Source organism: Oryctolagus cuniculus, chromosome 4 (genome assembly GCF_051225735.1).
Source record: "Oryctolagus cuniculus isolate XC-2025 breed Fujian yellow rabbit chromosome 4, ASM5122573v1, whole genome shotgun sequence".
Classification (NCBI taxonomy): domain Eukaryota; kingdom Metazoa; phylum Chordata; class Mammalia; order Lagomorpha; family Leporidae; genus Oryctolagus; species Oryctolagus cuniculus.
The window spans coordinates 145,209,891-145,224,377 of record NC_142870.1 but is presented as its reverse complement, the minus strand read 5'-3'; the positions used below and the strand labels follow the sequence as shown (position 1 = coordinate 145,224,377).

General features: G+C 36.5%; 1 protein-coding gene across 6 annotated transcripts in view; it reads right to left on the bottom strand.

Annotated features, from left to right (window-relative positions):
* Positions 1-14,487, bottom strand: part of STAG1 (STAG1 cohesin complex component) — a 381,935-nt gene that overhangs the window by 39,225 nt on the left and 328,223 nt on the right. For all 6 annotated transcript variants that reach the window (XM_002716398.5, XM_070072783.1, XM_070072784.1 and 3 more), the window contains one exon: positions 4,313-4,393. In XM_002716398.5, coding sequence (XP_002716444.1) covers positions 4,313-4,393 — 81 coding nt within the window. The remainder of the gene's footprint in view (positions 1-4,312; positions 4,394-14,487) is intronic.

Sequence of the window (14,487 nt, the reverse complement as noted above, 5' to 3'; positions counted from 1 at the left end):
TAAATTACAGTACAGCTACATGATGGACAATTATGCATACATCAAAAATATTTTATAAACATTTCCATAACTGAAGAACAAGTTATGTTCAATGAAGATACAAAATCATAAATAGGATTAAAAGTATATGTAAGAAAAAGAACTAAAAGAAAATACACCAGAATATTAACAGTGGTTATCCATTGGATAAGAGTTAGAAGTTTTGTTTACACATTTTATATTTTTCCTTTTTTTAATACAATGAGCATGTGTATAAGACAGCCTAGATTATTGAAAACCACTCTACACTAAAAACACTAAAAACTTTCTATAAATGTATTAATGACTAGAGAAAGAAACAGACAACAGTCAACCGCTTGCTCTGTCACTAGCTAATAAACTAACCGATGCAACTTTCAGGTAGCTTCTAAAGGACGAACATTAGAAATATTAAATATTTAGCTTTTATAAGTATTCCAATATTTACTGTGTACCTTTAAACTTTAGAAAAAACTGAAAGAGGGACAAAGGGATAGAGTTCTAGGTGCATCATTAACAAGTCCTCCATTTATTGTACTTTAATGACTGGCATTATAAACTGAGCCATTTAAAATCATGGTAATGTCTCACCTAAACATCCTTAGGTATACTAACTGATGGAAGAAACCCAGTAATGTGATATTACTGGGCTATACACAATTAACAGACAATGCCAGTTTGTATTCAAGGAAGAGTCAACTGATATGTCTGTAGAAAATTTGCTAAAAACAAAAATAACCACCACAACCAAACCCTCCAGAGCTAGGTATACTAAAAGCTTGTTAACCACAAGAATTTAAAGAAGGACCATTAGCTTCAGTTTCAAAATACTTGCACTAAAAATCTGTTGCTTTTAGGCAAGTTCCAATCTCTAAGGTTCAGGTTCCTTATCCATAAAATGGAACTGTAACATGCATTCTATAGGATTACTGGGAAGATTTAATTGGTGTGTTTGTGTTTATTGATTTATAAAACATCAATATGGTAATATCACATTAGGTCTCCTTCTAAGCTTTACCTAAAATTAGCAAGTCTCATCAAATGATTTTCAAATCCCCTTCTAGCTCTAATATAAACAAAAGAATAATGTTGTTATAGCAAATAAGACAAAGAACACATTAAGTATATTTCTAGGATTCATTCCAGTCCAACAATTTTGTGAGTTGTATGTGATAAACCAAACTTGAGATTAGGATGGAGAATCAAGATGCTTTTCTAATGGTTACTAAGATTTTTTTTTGTGACAGGGGCTGGTGCTGTGGTATAGGGAGTTAAGCCACAGTCTGCAGCACCAGCATCGCAGCAAAAGATGGCCTATGTCCTTGGGCCCCAGCACCCATGTGGAAGGCAAGGAAGAAGCTCCTGGCCTTGGCCTGGCTCAATCCTGGCCATTGAGGCCATTTGGGGAGTAAACTAGCAGATAGAAAACCTCCCTCTCTCTCTCTCCCTCCTTCCCTCCTTACTGTGTAACTGTGCCTTTCAAATAATTAGATAAATCTTTACAAAGATTTTTTGTGATAAAATTATGTTAAACACCAACACAAACAATCCCCCAAGCAAATCTTTTTTTTGAAAAGTGGAAAGTAAAGTTGTCTTCTTCTTATGCCTGCTCCCAAAGAAATCCTATTTCCCAGAGGTAACCACTGTTAAGATTCTTGTATATCTATCTAGAAACCTTCAATTTAGCAATTAATATTCGCATCAATTGCAGAACTTTAGAGCTTGCAAATACTGGAACAATACAATTTTTAGTTTCACTAACAAGTAAAGGAAGGCACAGATAACAGATTTTTTTAGTTGTTAACACCTGGAAAGCACTTTACAGCTCATAAAGTGTTTTGACATATATTATCTACTTTAAAGTTATTTAAATAATTTGCCTCCAGGTTACTTAAGTTAATGCTGTGGCTGGAACTACAGTTAGGAAGTTGACATCTGTGGGATGTTAAAATTATAAACTATATGTTTACATAGATTATGTATATGATTCTCAAATTTTCAGATACTCTATACCAACAGGAGATCAGAAAGTCTGGCAGTTCCTTATGTAGTAATCATTACATATGAGTTATTGTTTTAAGAGGAAGAATCTTAGCAATGAAAGATTAAAGTTTGCAATTGTCTTTAGAATTCATGCTTTACAGATCATTACAAAGAACCACTTTTAAACTATAGGCACACTCCATACACAAACATTCTTGAATATAATTTGGATTTAAAAAATTCCTCACAAGTTCAAAGTGAGAAGAAATGAGTTGAGACACTTAAGTAAGGAGAATTTCACATATGATTTAAATGTACACAAAGCCACAAATGAAATCAATTGAATTATAAAGCACCTAAAAGATACCTCAGTATTCTTTTTCACATAGAGAAAATCAGTGCTGGCCACAAGATCTACATAGCTACTGTGGAAAGACAACCACAAAATATATAGTATGACTGATAATAAAATGAAGCTGTGTTTTATTAGAAGAACATGTCAGACAAAATCTCAATAGAAAGGCAAGGAGTCCTAAAATTCTGGTCTAAGAGGATTAAGAAAATAGAAAAATTCAAAGTAGTAGGTTTAAGAATAGTTTCTCATCCAGTTATGGAGTATAAATGTAAAAGGACAAAAATCAAATTAGATATAAAGAGTGGCTAAGCACTGAATTATGTTAAATGTTTAGATAAATATGTATTCTGAATTCACTAAATGCAGTTTTCAGCACTGTCAAAATATAAGTAACTCAATCAAAACAATGTCCAAGAAAAAAATGAAAAATAAAAACTTAACCAGATGAAAACAAAAGTTTTGAAAAATTTCTAATCGTGAAATTTTAACAAATATACACTCTTTTAGTTTACCATACTAAAGAACATTTCAAAAAAAAAACGTGGAAATGAAATACAGTTTTAAAATAATTTTTGTTACTAATAAGGAGGGTTAATATTAGATTTTGCTTTTTAAGACTGAAATTGCCAATATAATAGGAAAACCATGAGGTTAATCAATATATTACTATCCTTTTAATTAACATTTTAAAAAAACAACCACTAATTATTATTAATCAGAAGAAAAAATGTTTTCTCAAAGGAAAAAATATCATCTGCTACCAAGCTGCTGGTTTTATGTGCAAATATATTAATCATATTTACTGGTTAAATACCTTCTTTATTTAACAAGATGAGGAAACACAAACATCCTAATATCTTTGTTTTTTTGAGCAAATGTTCCCTTTTTTAACCCTATGTTCAAGCCTCTTTCATTTCACGAAATAATAAAGTATTTTATCTTTATGTCAGATAATGTCAATATGTAAAGTTTTTTTTTATTTTTTTCTGATTCTCTTTGTGGTTCTATTCATGGCTTTATGTCCTCTTTTCAACTGAGTTATTTTTTGCTATTATTTAAATTTTATTGTTGGAAAATTCTTTAAGGAAATTACCTACAGATTTACACTTGATACTGTTAGGTGATTGGAGATAACTACCTGTCTCAATCTGTTTTTTTTCTTTTTTCCTTTTTGATCATTTAAATAATATGAATTCAGGATGAAAACCCAAGTGATAGTTAATTCATGGTTATTAAATTTCATAATAATAACCAATTTTTCCCCACTTAAATATTGACAAATTTTAAGACAGGAACTTTTATCCCCTAGCTCATGAAGGGAACTGATGTGACTTCCGGTTTGTGCTTGAGTGGATAGTAGCTCTTTAGGATCCCAACTATATTAGTAACACATGGCTACTTATTAAGATATTCAACTATGTAAAGACCTTAAACATGGTCTAAATTAGAGATTTTCAAAATGAAGTAGGTGTCAATGTTCTTTTTAGTTCCTTGGCTCCTACTTTATTTATTCCTTAACTTATATGTTTCTTTTTGATTTGCGTGGTTGTGTATAGGTTCTATCAAAAAATATTTTTAATCCAATACTTTAAGTTGTTTTTGATTCAAAAGGGTTGTTCACTTTGGACTTGTAGGGCCATACTGCTAGAATGAAAGCTAAATACTACTGCCTTTCAATACTTTTTTCTATACAATATTCTACTTTTTTCACTCATGTCTTTGATAGCTATTTCTTACAAGAATTTAAATTGTATATATGTATAAACACACAATGACGCATCTGTTATTTTAATGTCTTCCATAAGAAGGTAAATATATACTTATAAAGTAAAACTAGTAATAGATTAACATATTAAAGGTTATTCCTTATATTGCAACATAACAAATTAATAAACATTAGTTAAGTAAATTATTATTTTAATAATAACTCTCCTGCCTTCACAAACTCTTACTTACTTTGGAGGGAGACCCATCAGTAATTTTCACCAACTGCCAAAGAATCGAGTAATGGGAACACTGCAGTGCCTGCACGACTATCTGTATCAAATGAAAAGAAAAAACCTTTTTTAGAAAAGAAAAAAAAATCAAATGAATGAGATAATTTATACTTGTATAGTACTAAAGAGAATAACATTTATGTTTTTGATAGTTTCAAGTCAATTATTGTAGACGTAATGAAAATGTACAAAATATTTGGTTAAAAAAAGGATTAACATGTTAATCTAGAAAATACATAACAAATGTTAACATGAACACAAATAACATTGTGTTTTAAACAAAAACAGTATCATAAAAACTTCAAATTCTTAAGAGATTGGTAAAAGTATTTCTATCCAAATTATGTAACTGAAGTACCTGAAACAAGTATCTACACAAATTTTATAATCAATGTTCTCTTTTGTTTTAAAGCATTAATGTGAAATGTAATATTCATACCAAAAACTACATAAATCTTAATGAATTATTATAAAGCAAAAAATACCTGTGTAACCACCAGGTCAGGAAACAACATTGCCAGTATCTTCTCTCAATATAATCTCTCTTTTAAGGATAGCAGTTGTTGATTTTTAATCAGTATATTTTAATAATTAAGCCTGCAGCCTTAGAATTTACTATAAGTGATTATGAATACTACATGAATGGAATCATGCAATATGTATTAATTCAAGCCTGACTTCAACATTTATATTTAAGGTTAATACATTCTACAGGTATCCACAAACTGCTAAATTTTATTCCTGTAGTTTTTAGAATATCCCACAATTTATTTATTCTATTGTGTCTGAATTTTAGGCCATTACTGGTAATTCTTAAAAGTATTTTTAATATGTGACTGTTGGTACATTGTGGAGCAGAAATTCTGAGTTTTTAGTTTTCAGCACCTCTTTATGCCTCTAAAACTACTAAGAACTTCCCAAAGCCTTGATTTACATGTTATATATTTATACTATACTATACTAGAAATTAAAACTAAGAAATCTCTATAAAATGTTTACTAATTTATTTAAAAATCAAAATTATAGGGGAGGGTGTTGTGGCACACTGGGTGAAAGCTGCCATTTGGGACACCTACATGACATAACACTGCTGGTTTAACTCTGGGCACCTCGGTTTCCAATCCAGCTTTCCTGGAGGCAACAGATGGTGGCTCAAGTGCTTGGGCCCCTGCCACCCAGTCAGGAGACCAGAGTTCTGGGTTCCTAGCTTTGGCCTAGTCCAGTTCTGGCTATGGCTGGCATTTGGGAAATGAACTGGCAGATGGAAGATCTCTGCCTCTGTTGCTATGCCTTTTAAGTAGATGAAGATAAACAGACATTACAAAAATATTTCCTTTAAAAATTGTTTATTCCTTTTTTGCAGTAATTTTTAATTTATTTATTTGAGAGGCAGACACACATACACACAATCTATCTGCTGGTTCATTCTTCAAGTGCCTGTTATAGCCTGGTCAAGCTGAAGCCAGGAGACCTGAGGCAATCCGGATCTACTAAGTAGATGGCAGGGACACAAGTACTTGAGCCATCACTGCTGCCTCCCAGGGTGTGCATTACCAGGAAACTAACATTGGGAAGGAGCCAGGATTCAAACCTAGGTACTCTGACATGGGATGCAGTCTTCCCAAGTGGCATCTTAACCACTACATCAAAGGCCTGGCCTCAAAATTAAATGTGCTTAAGAAAATTAAAAAAGTAAATTGAGTATCACTGTGTTACATTTTTGCAAATTTCATTAATGTTTGCCTTTATAAAAAACTGGATTTTCCTTTCTGCTTCTGCAATCTTTTAAAATATACAGTCTGAAGTACTTGAAGAAAATCTGATCTCAAACAGATAGGTCACTGGGGAAAAAAGGTGTATTTTAATAGCTTTTGTAGAAAACTATGGATGTTGTTAGGAAATCAGTACTCTACTGTACATTGGCAAGAATACAGTAATGAAGAAAGCAAACAAAAACTTATTAGAACAATAGTTTTGACCTTATGGACCTCCTCTAAAAATTTCTGAGGGTAGCTGGACCACATGTTGAGAACCATTGCTCTAGGGATAGGATTGTCAGATCATATAGCATTACTAAACCATTATCTACAAGTCATTAACAGTTCCTGTGGCTTCACATTTTTACTAACATCGGTATCATTTGTCTTAAATTTGGTGATTCTATTATGTATGAGTAGCACTGATTGTCTTTTAATTTACATTTCCCTAATTACAATGAGGCTGTGTACTTTCTGACATTTTTTTTGTGAAACATCTGTTCAAGTTTGGTTTAAAGAGAGATTCAGGAAAATAAAATTAAGAACCACAAAATAAAAGAGAATTCCATTTTGGAAAGGTCTTTTACTACAATTAAATTTGAATACATGATATATCTTTATTGTAATAAAGCATAGCTGATAATAATATTCCATTATTTTATTTGTGACATTTATAAACATACTATCCCTATTATTTTCCCCACTTGATAAACAAGAAAAACATAAAGATGAACATATATAGAAAATAAATTAACAGATATCAATAAGTAGATGTAGAAACTAGTTGAGAGTTTTAGCTGTTTTGTTTCAAAACTTTCAAGTTGAAAATTAAGCAAAAAATTTCCCCAACATGCCTACTCAGCACAGAATTTTTTTTTTTTTTTAAGATTTTATTTATTTGAAAGGCAGAATTACAGAAAGAAAGGGAGACGCAGAGAAAGAGATCTTCTATCCACTGGTTCACTCCCTGGGAATATGGCCCCATCAGCCAGGACGGGGCCAGACTGAAGCCAGGAGTGAGGAGCTTTCTTTGGGTCTCCCACATGGGTACAGAGTTCCAAGGACTTGAGCCATCTTCTGCTGCTTTCCCAGGCACATTAGCAGGGAGCTGGATCACAAGTGGGACTTGAACCGGTGCCCATAACAGATGTCGGCATTGTAAGGTGGCAGCTTTACCAACTATGCCACAACACCAGCTCCTTGGCACAGAAATTAATTCATGAGAATTAAGAGAAATGAAGGGTGCTTTTGATGAAACATTAAGGAGCTGATGTCAGAGCTTTATTAAACATAATAATTAAATGATCGACTTATTAGAATGAAGAAACAAGACTACTGACACAATGTCAAGTTATGAACAGTGCTAAAGAAATCACTCTACTATACTTAGAAGATGCTCAATGACAATATATTCAATGACTCAGACATTTTTTTTTTGGACAGGCAGAGTGGACAGTGAGAGAGAGAGACAGAGAGAAAGGTCTTCCTTTACCGTTGGTTCACCCTCCAATGGCCGCTGCGGCTGGCGTGGCACACCGCGCTGATCCGATGGCAGGAGCCAGGTGTTTCTCCTGGTCTCCCATGCGGGTGCAGGGCCCAAGCACTTGGGCCATCTTCCACTGCACTCCCAGGCCACAGCAGAGAGCTGGCCTGGAAGAGGAGGAACCAGGACAGAATCCAGTGCCCCAAGCGGGACTAGAACCTGGGGTGCCGGCGCCGCAGGCGGAGTATTAGCCTATTGAGCTGTGGCGCCGGCCTCAGACATCTTTCCATAAGCTCTAATTTATAGTATAAAGTATACTGGTAAAGTGGTTTGTGTGAAAGGAAAAGGCAAAATTTAAAAATTATTTTAAATTTCAAATAACCCTTATTATCCTAATCATCTAAACATTTTTTTTTATTTCCTTCTATTTTTCTGGTGACCTATACTAGGAATTTTTGAAGCTGTGATCCATAAGTTTTTGTTCCCCCTTAATAGAACATGGTCCATAGTTCTGTGTGATTTAAAAAAAATTAAATTATTTGAGAGGCAGAGAGAGAGAGAGAGACAGAAAGACAGAGATGAAGATAGCTGCTATACACTGGTTAACTATCCAAATTGCCTGGATGCCAGAAATTCAGTCCAGGTCTCTCAATACTTAGCAGGAGCCTAAATACTAGAGTTAGCACTGCTGCCCACCACAGTTAAATCAGCAGGAGGATGGAATCAGGATTTGGAGTTGGGAATCAACTCTAGAACTCAGACATGGGTTATGGGCATTGTAATAGCCAAGTCTGCCCCAGGTTCCATAATTTTATAGAAGTTGCCTGGTTGGCATTATAAGGGAAGAGAGATATTTGGTCACTATAATACCTTTCAAATATAGAACTTCCAAGTTTAATCTTTTACATATTGATTTCCTCTCAAGTTTACTATGAAAAGGGCTCTATTGGGCAGGAATTTGGCATAGATATTAAGATACCCACCCACACCCCATGCTTAAGTCCTGTGTTTGATACCCAGATCTATTACTGATTCCAGCTGCTTGCTAATGTGGACTTTGGGAAGAGGTGGTGAGTGCTCAAGTGACAGGATTCCTGCTGCTGACATGGGAAAGTTGAGTTCCCAGTTTCCAACTTCAGGACGGCCTGGTCCTGGCTGCTGGAGGTATTTGGGGAATGAACTGGTAGACGGGAATTCTTTTCTCGGTCTCACAAATAAATAAATTTTTATGATTTCACCAAAGATACAGTTAACAAACAAATGAAAATATGTTCAACATTATTAGTGTTAGAGAAATGTGTTAAAAGCATGAAGAGATACCACTAAAAAGTACAAACACAGATGCAAATTACAAAATGATAAAAAGTAAAAAACAATTTAGTAAAGAGGAAAGTTTTCTAAATTCTACATGTCTTTTGTAAATGAGGGATTACCCAACATGCTGTGTTACTTTCAACATACTATGCCATAAATTTTACAAAAAAGATCAGGGACTGGTGTACTGGTGCAGCAGTTTAAGTTGCTGCCTATGACACCAGCATCCCTAATCACAGCACCAGCTTGAGTTCTGGCTGCTCCACTTCTGATCCAGCTCCCTGCTAATGAACCTGGGAATGCAATGGAAGATGGCCTGAGTGCTTTGGCCCCTGTTACCCAAGTGGGCAACCCAGATGGAGTTCCAGGCTCCCAGCTTCAGCCTGGCCCAGCCCTGGCCATTGTGGCCAGGGAGTGAAAGAGTTCTCTGTTGCTCCCTTTTTCTCTCCCTTCTCTTTTCCACTCTCTTTGCCTTTCAAAACAAATATTTAAAACAGAAAAAAATTATTAGAAGCATAAAAATCTCAAAAAATCCAATGAGTAAAAGATTAACTTCTGTCATTAAAGAAATACAGGACTTGTCAGAGAATGGATCACATAACAAGCTAATAAAGCACATTCATTCTCAGCAATTCAAGACTCCAGGATTCTATGGTCAAGCTTGTTAATTCCAAGTATCAGAAAGAAGAAAACGGGAGCTGGTGCCGCGGCTCACTAGGCTAATCCTCAGCCTAGTGGCACCGGCACACCGGGTTCTAGTCCTGTTCAGGGCGCTGGATTCTGTCCCGGTTGCCCCTCTTCCAGGCCAGCTCTCTGCTGTGGCCAGGGAGTGCAGTGGAGGATGGCCCAAGTGCTTGGGCCCTGCACCCCATGGGAGACCAGGATAAGTACCTGGCTCCTGCCATCGGATCAGCGCAGTGCACCGGCCGCAGTGCGCCAGCCATTGGAGGGTGAACCAACGGTAAAGGAAGACCTTTCTCTCTGTCTCTCTCTTTCACTGTCCACTCTGTCAAAAAAAAAAAAAAAAAAAGAAGAAGAAGAAGAAGAAAATGGTATGTCAACAGTTAAGTCCAGTGTGGATATCACATTCTCTTTATGTAAATTTTAAAGAATGCTTCACTGATAAACAGCAAGGAGGTTGATATGACTAAGTGCAAGCGTAAAAACTGAGGCTGAATGGACACAAACCAGATCACAGGGGGCTGCTGTAGGACGATGATCATATATCCTGGCTTATATTTATGTCCTAGAATAATTATTAGTTTTTATTTTCAAGAGAATACTTGTTTGGATAATGGTCACCTTATCATGACAAAGAAATCTGGATGTTGTACTAAAAGTCCCAGGAAATGCAGATCATTTGAACAAAATAACAACATGATGTTTTAAAAACATCAGACTGGAGGTCAGCATTGTGGTACTGCTGATGCCTCAACTTTGGGATCCCATATCAGAGTGCCAGTTTGAGTCCTAGCTGCTCTGCTTCAGACTCTGCACCCTGCTATTGTGCCAAAGAAAGAAGCAGAGACTGGGCTGTGTACTTGGACCCTGACATGTACCTGGGAGACTGAGATGGAACTCTAAGTTCCTGGCATCCACCTCAACCAGCCATGCTACTGGGGCCATTTGGGGAGTGAACCAGCAAACGGATGATCTTCCTGTCTATGCCACTTCTCTTCAAATAAATGTTAAGAACAAATAAACAAACAAAAATCCATCACACAACAGCAAAAGTGGTTCTATATTTCCTTTTTTGGATTTTTAAGTGGAATATTTGATATTTTCAAAGCAGTTGTATTATAAAGCATAACAATAAAGTTATAACGATGAAAGAGCCACCCATTTTAAGAAGTAGGACAATATCAGTAACTTTGCGTCCACTTACGAGTATTTTCCCATTGTTTATCACTCTACTAAACTTCATGTGTATCAATGCCTTTGTTCTTAAAAAAAAGTTTTATCACATAAATCATATACACATATTTTAGATATACTATTTAATTTCGCTAATTTTTGACTTTTAAAAATGGTGTCACACTACAAGAAAATAATTTAACACTTTTTACAGTTTAATTCTGGTAACTTTTACAAACATTATATAACTATGAAATTTTGAACCAGGAAGGCTAAAATACAAGATAAAGATTTAAGCACATTTTTATATGGCCCTTGTTTCAAAAATTTTTCCCCGTGATGTTTCTTTCATTCCTGTGGCTATGCTTTGGTTTGCTGGTTTTGACAAATGCAATCATGAAACCACCAAAAACAATCAAGATACAGAATACTATCATGCCCTCAAATTACCCCTGGACTTTTGGTAATTAACCCTTACATCCAATCAAGATGATCTATTTTTTGCCCCTACATGACAGTTAAAAATTGCTTTGTATCTAAAAATTGCTTTGTATCTTCATAAGCCTTTAGAAACATGAGGTTTTAGCTTCTTTAGCCTTTTTTTTTTTAAAGATTTTTTATTTTATTTCATTTGAGAGACAGAGTTATAGACAGTGAGAAGGAGAGAGAGAGAAAGGTCTTCCTTCATTGGTTCACTCCCCAAATGGCTGCAACGGCTGGAGCTGTGCCGATCCGAAGCCAAGAGCCAGGTGCTTCTTCCCGGTCTCCCATGCAGGTGCAAGGACCCAAGGACTTGGGCCATCCTCTGCTGCTTCCCCAGGCCATAGCAGAGAGCTGGATTGGAAGTGGAGCAGCCTGGACAAGAACTGGTACCCATGTGGGATGCCAGTGTCCCTGGTGGAGGATTAACCTACTGTGCCTTGGCCCTTATTCTTTTAAATATTTTTGCATTTCTCTAGTGAACAATGGTTTCTTTTCATGTGCTTACACGCCCATCTATATTTAATTAAGTATCTATTCATTTCTCTTTTCATTGAAAAAAGATTTATTTGAAAGGCAGAGCAACAGAGAGAAAGAGAAGTATGAGAGGCAGAGGGCTGGGAGCAAGAGAGAGTGAGAGAGATATTCTACAAGCCGGTTCACTTCCCCAAGTGGCTTCAACAGTCAGGTCAGGTCAGACAAGGCCAAAAAGCTAGGGTTTCCTACATGGGTAGCAGGGGGCAAAATACTTGAGCCATCTTCTCCTGCCTTCCCAGGCACATTAGCAGGAAGCTAAATTGGAAACAGAGCATCAGGGATTGGAACTGGAACTCTGATGTGGGATGCTGGCTTTGATGTTCCAAGTGGTGGCTTGACCTGCATCATAATGCTGGCCCCTGTACATTTCTTGCCTGTTTTTCAAAAATTAAGCTGTTTTCTTACTACAGACTTTTTTCTTTTTTCTTTTTGGACAGGCAGAGTGGATAGTGAGAGAGAGAGACAGAGAGAAAGGTCTTCATTTGCCATTGGTTCACCCTCCAATGGCTGCTGCGGCAGGCGCACCGCGCTGATTCGATGGCAGGAGCCAGGTACTTATCCTGGTCTCCCATGGGGTGCAGGGCCCAAGCACTTGGGCCATCCTCCACTGCACTCCCTGGCCACAGCAGAGAGCTGGCCTGGAAGAGGGGCAACCGGGACAGAATCCAGCGCCCCGACTGGGACTAGAACCTGGTGTGCCAGCGCCGCAAGGCGGAGGATTAGCCTAGTGAGCTGCGGCACAGGCCTTCAATTCACTTTTGATGAAGGTCAATATTTGAATTCTTTTTTTATGGACAGTACTTTTGGCATTTAATCTAAGAAATATTTAATTAACCCAAGGTCACAAAATTAGTTGACAGTTTTTATGAGAAATTCTACTGAAATTTTAGTGGGTATTATTAAATTGGTTGAGAGAGAACTGACAGTTTAACAACACTGGGTTGGGGCCAGTGCTGTGGTATAGTGGGTAAAACCGCTGCCTACAGTGTCCGCATCCCATATGGACCCCTGTTCTAGTCCCAGCTGCTCCTCTTCCAATCCAGCTCTCTGATCTGGCTTGGGAAAGCAGTTGAAGATGACACAAGTCCTTGGGCCCCTGCACCCACATAAGAGACCCCAACTTAGCCTTTCTGTAACCCTGCCTTTCAAATAAATAAATCTTTAAAAAAAAAAAAAAACTGAGCCTGCAAATTCATGAACACAATGTATTTTCATTAATGAAGAACTATTTTCATTCATTAATGTTTCATAGTTTTCAAAATACAGATCTTAGATGTATTTTGTTAGACATACTATTTTATCTTTTTTGGTGCTACTGTAAATGATACATTATATAAAATTTCAATTTCCAATCATTAATTTTTGAATTTAAAAAGCATTAGGTGTACATGGTAAAATATCTAAGTTTGAATGGTGTAAAATTCATTTATATTTCTTGACCATTAGAGATCTCTAGGTTTCCACTGAGAAAGGCATTGTTAATAGTTTCCTATTATCATTCCAGAAATAAATTGTCATCTAGATGTGTGCTTTTAGATATATACCTTATCACTTTTTGAAAATCACATATGTTGATTTCTATTTTCATTCAATATACCATCAAATGTCTTCTCACACAAAATACTGTAGCACAACTAATATCTACCTCAGTATTTTATTCACAGCCATACAATTGTATAAAATCCAAACCACAGTATTTAAGGTGGCTTTCACTTGATAAACATTAGATTGTCTCAATTTTTAAGTTTTTATAAATAATGCTACAACAAACATACTTAAACCTATACCTGGGTACACACATCCAAGTATATATCTGTAATCTAAATTCCTAGAACTCTAAGTGCTCAAATGAAGCACTATAACAATAGAAAGATAATATTTGGGAGTATTCATCTATTTAAAAATTTTCAGAAGATAACTCCTTCATACAGAAGCAGCTGAGAATTACTAAACAGAGCTTATATTGGAGACAGGGTGAAATTGAGGTTGCTAAGACAAAACAAGAAGCTTCTATTGCGATCCACAAGAGAAAACATTAAGGAGTAAACTGAGGATTTGGTAGCAAGGTTCAAAGAATACTGTAAGAAACACTCACAGTAGGCAGAATTAACTAAAATTAAAGACCCCTATAGCTGGCGCTGCGGCTCACTAGGCTAATCCTCCGCCTGCGGCACGGGCACCCCGGGTTCTAGTCCCGGTGGGGGTGCCGGATTCTGTCCCGGTTGCTCCTCTTCCAGTCTAGCTCTCTGCTGTGGCCCGGGAGTGCAGTGGAGGATGGCCCAAGTGCTTGGGCCCTGCTCCCGCATGGGAGACCAGGAGGAAGCATCTGGCTCCTGGTTTTGTATTGGCGCAGCGCGCCAGCCGTGACAGCCACTTGGGGGATGAACCAACAGAAGGAAGACCTTTCTCTCTCTCTCTCTCTCACTGTCTAACTCTGCCTGTCAAAAGAAAAAAAAAAGACCCTTATAGATTATATTCAGTCTGAAGAACGTGTTGATTTCTAGTTCATGATCATGGGCTAAGTAATAACATCTAGTCTCTGCTCAAGATTTCCATCAAAGCAATCCAAAATGTATTTGGATAAAAGGATGAATACAGTACAAAACAAACATAAAACATGACATGAAAATAATATCAGAAAGCATGAAGCAAAAGCAGAAAAGCAGCTTGATCTATCATCAAGAGCAGTTTATCAGGGGCCAGCACTGT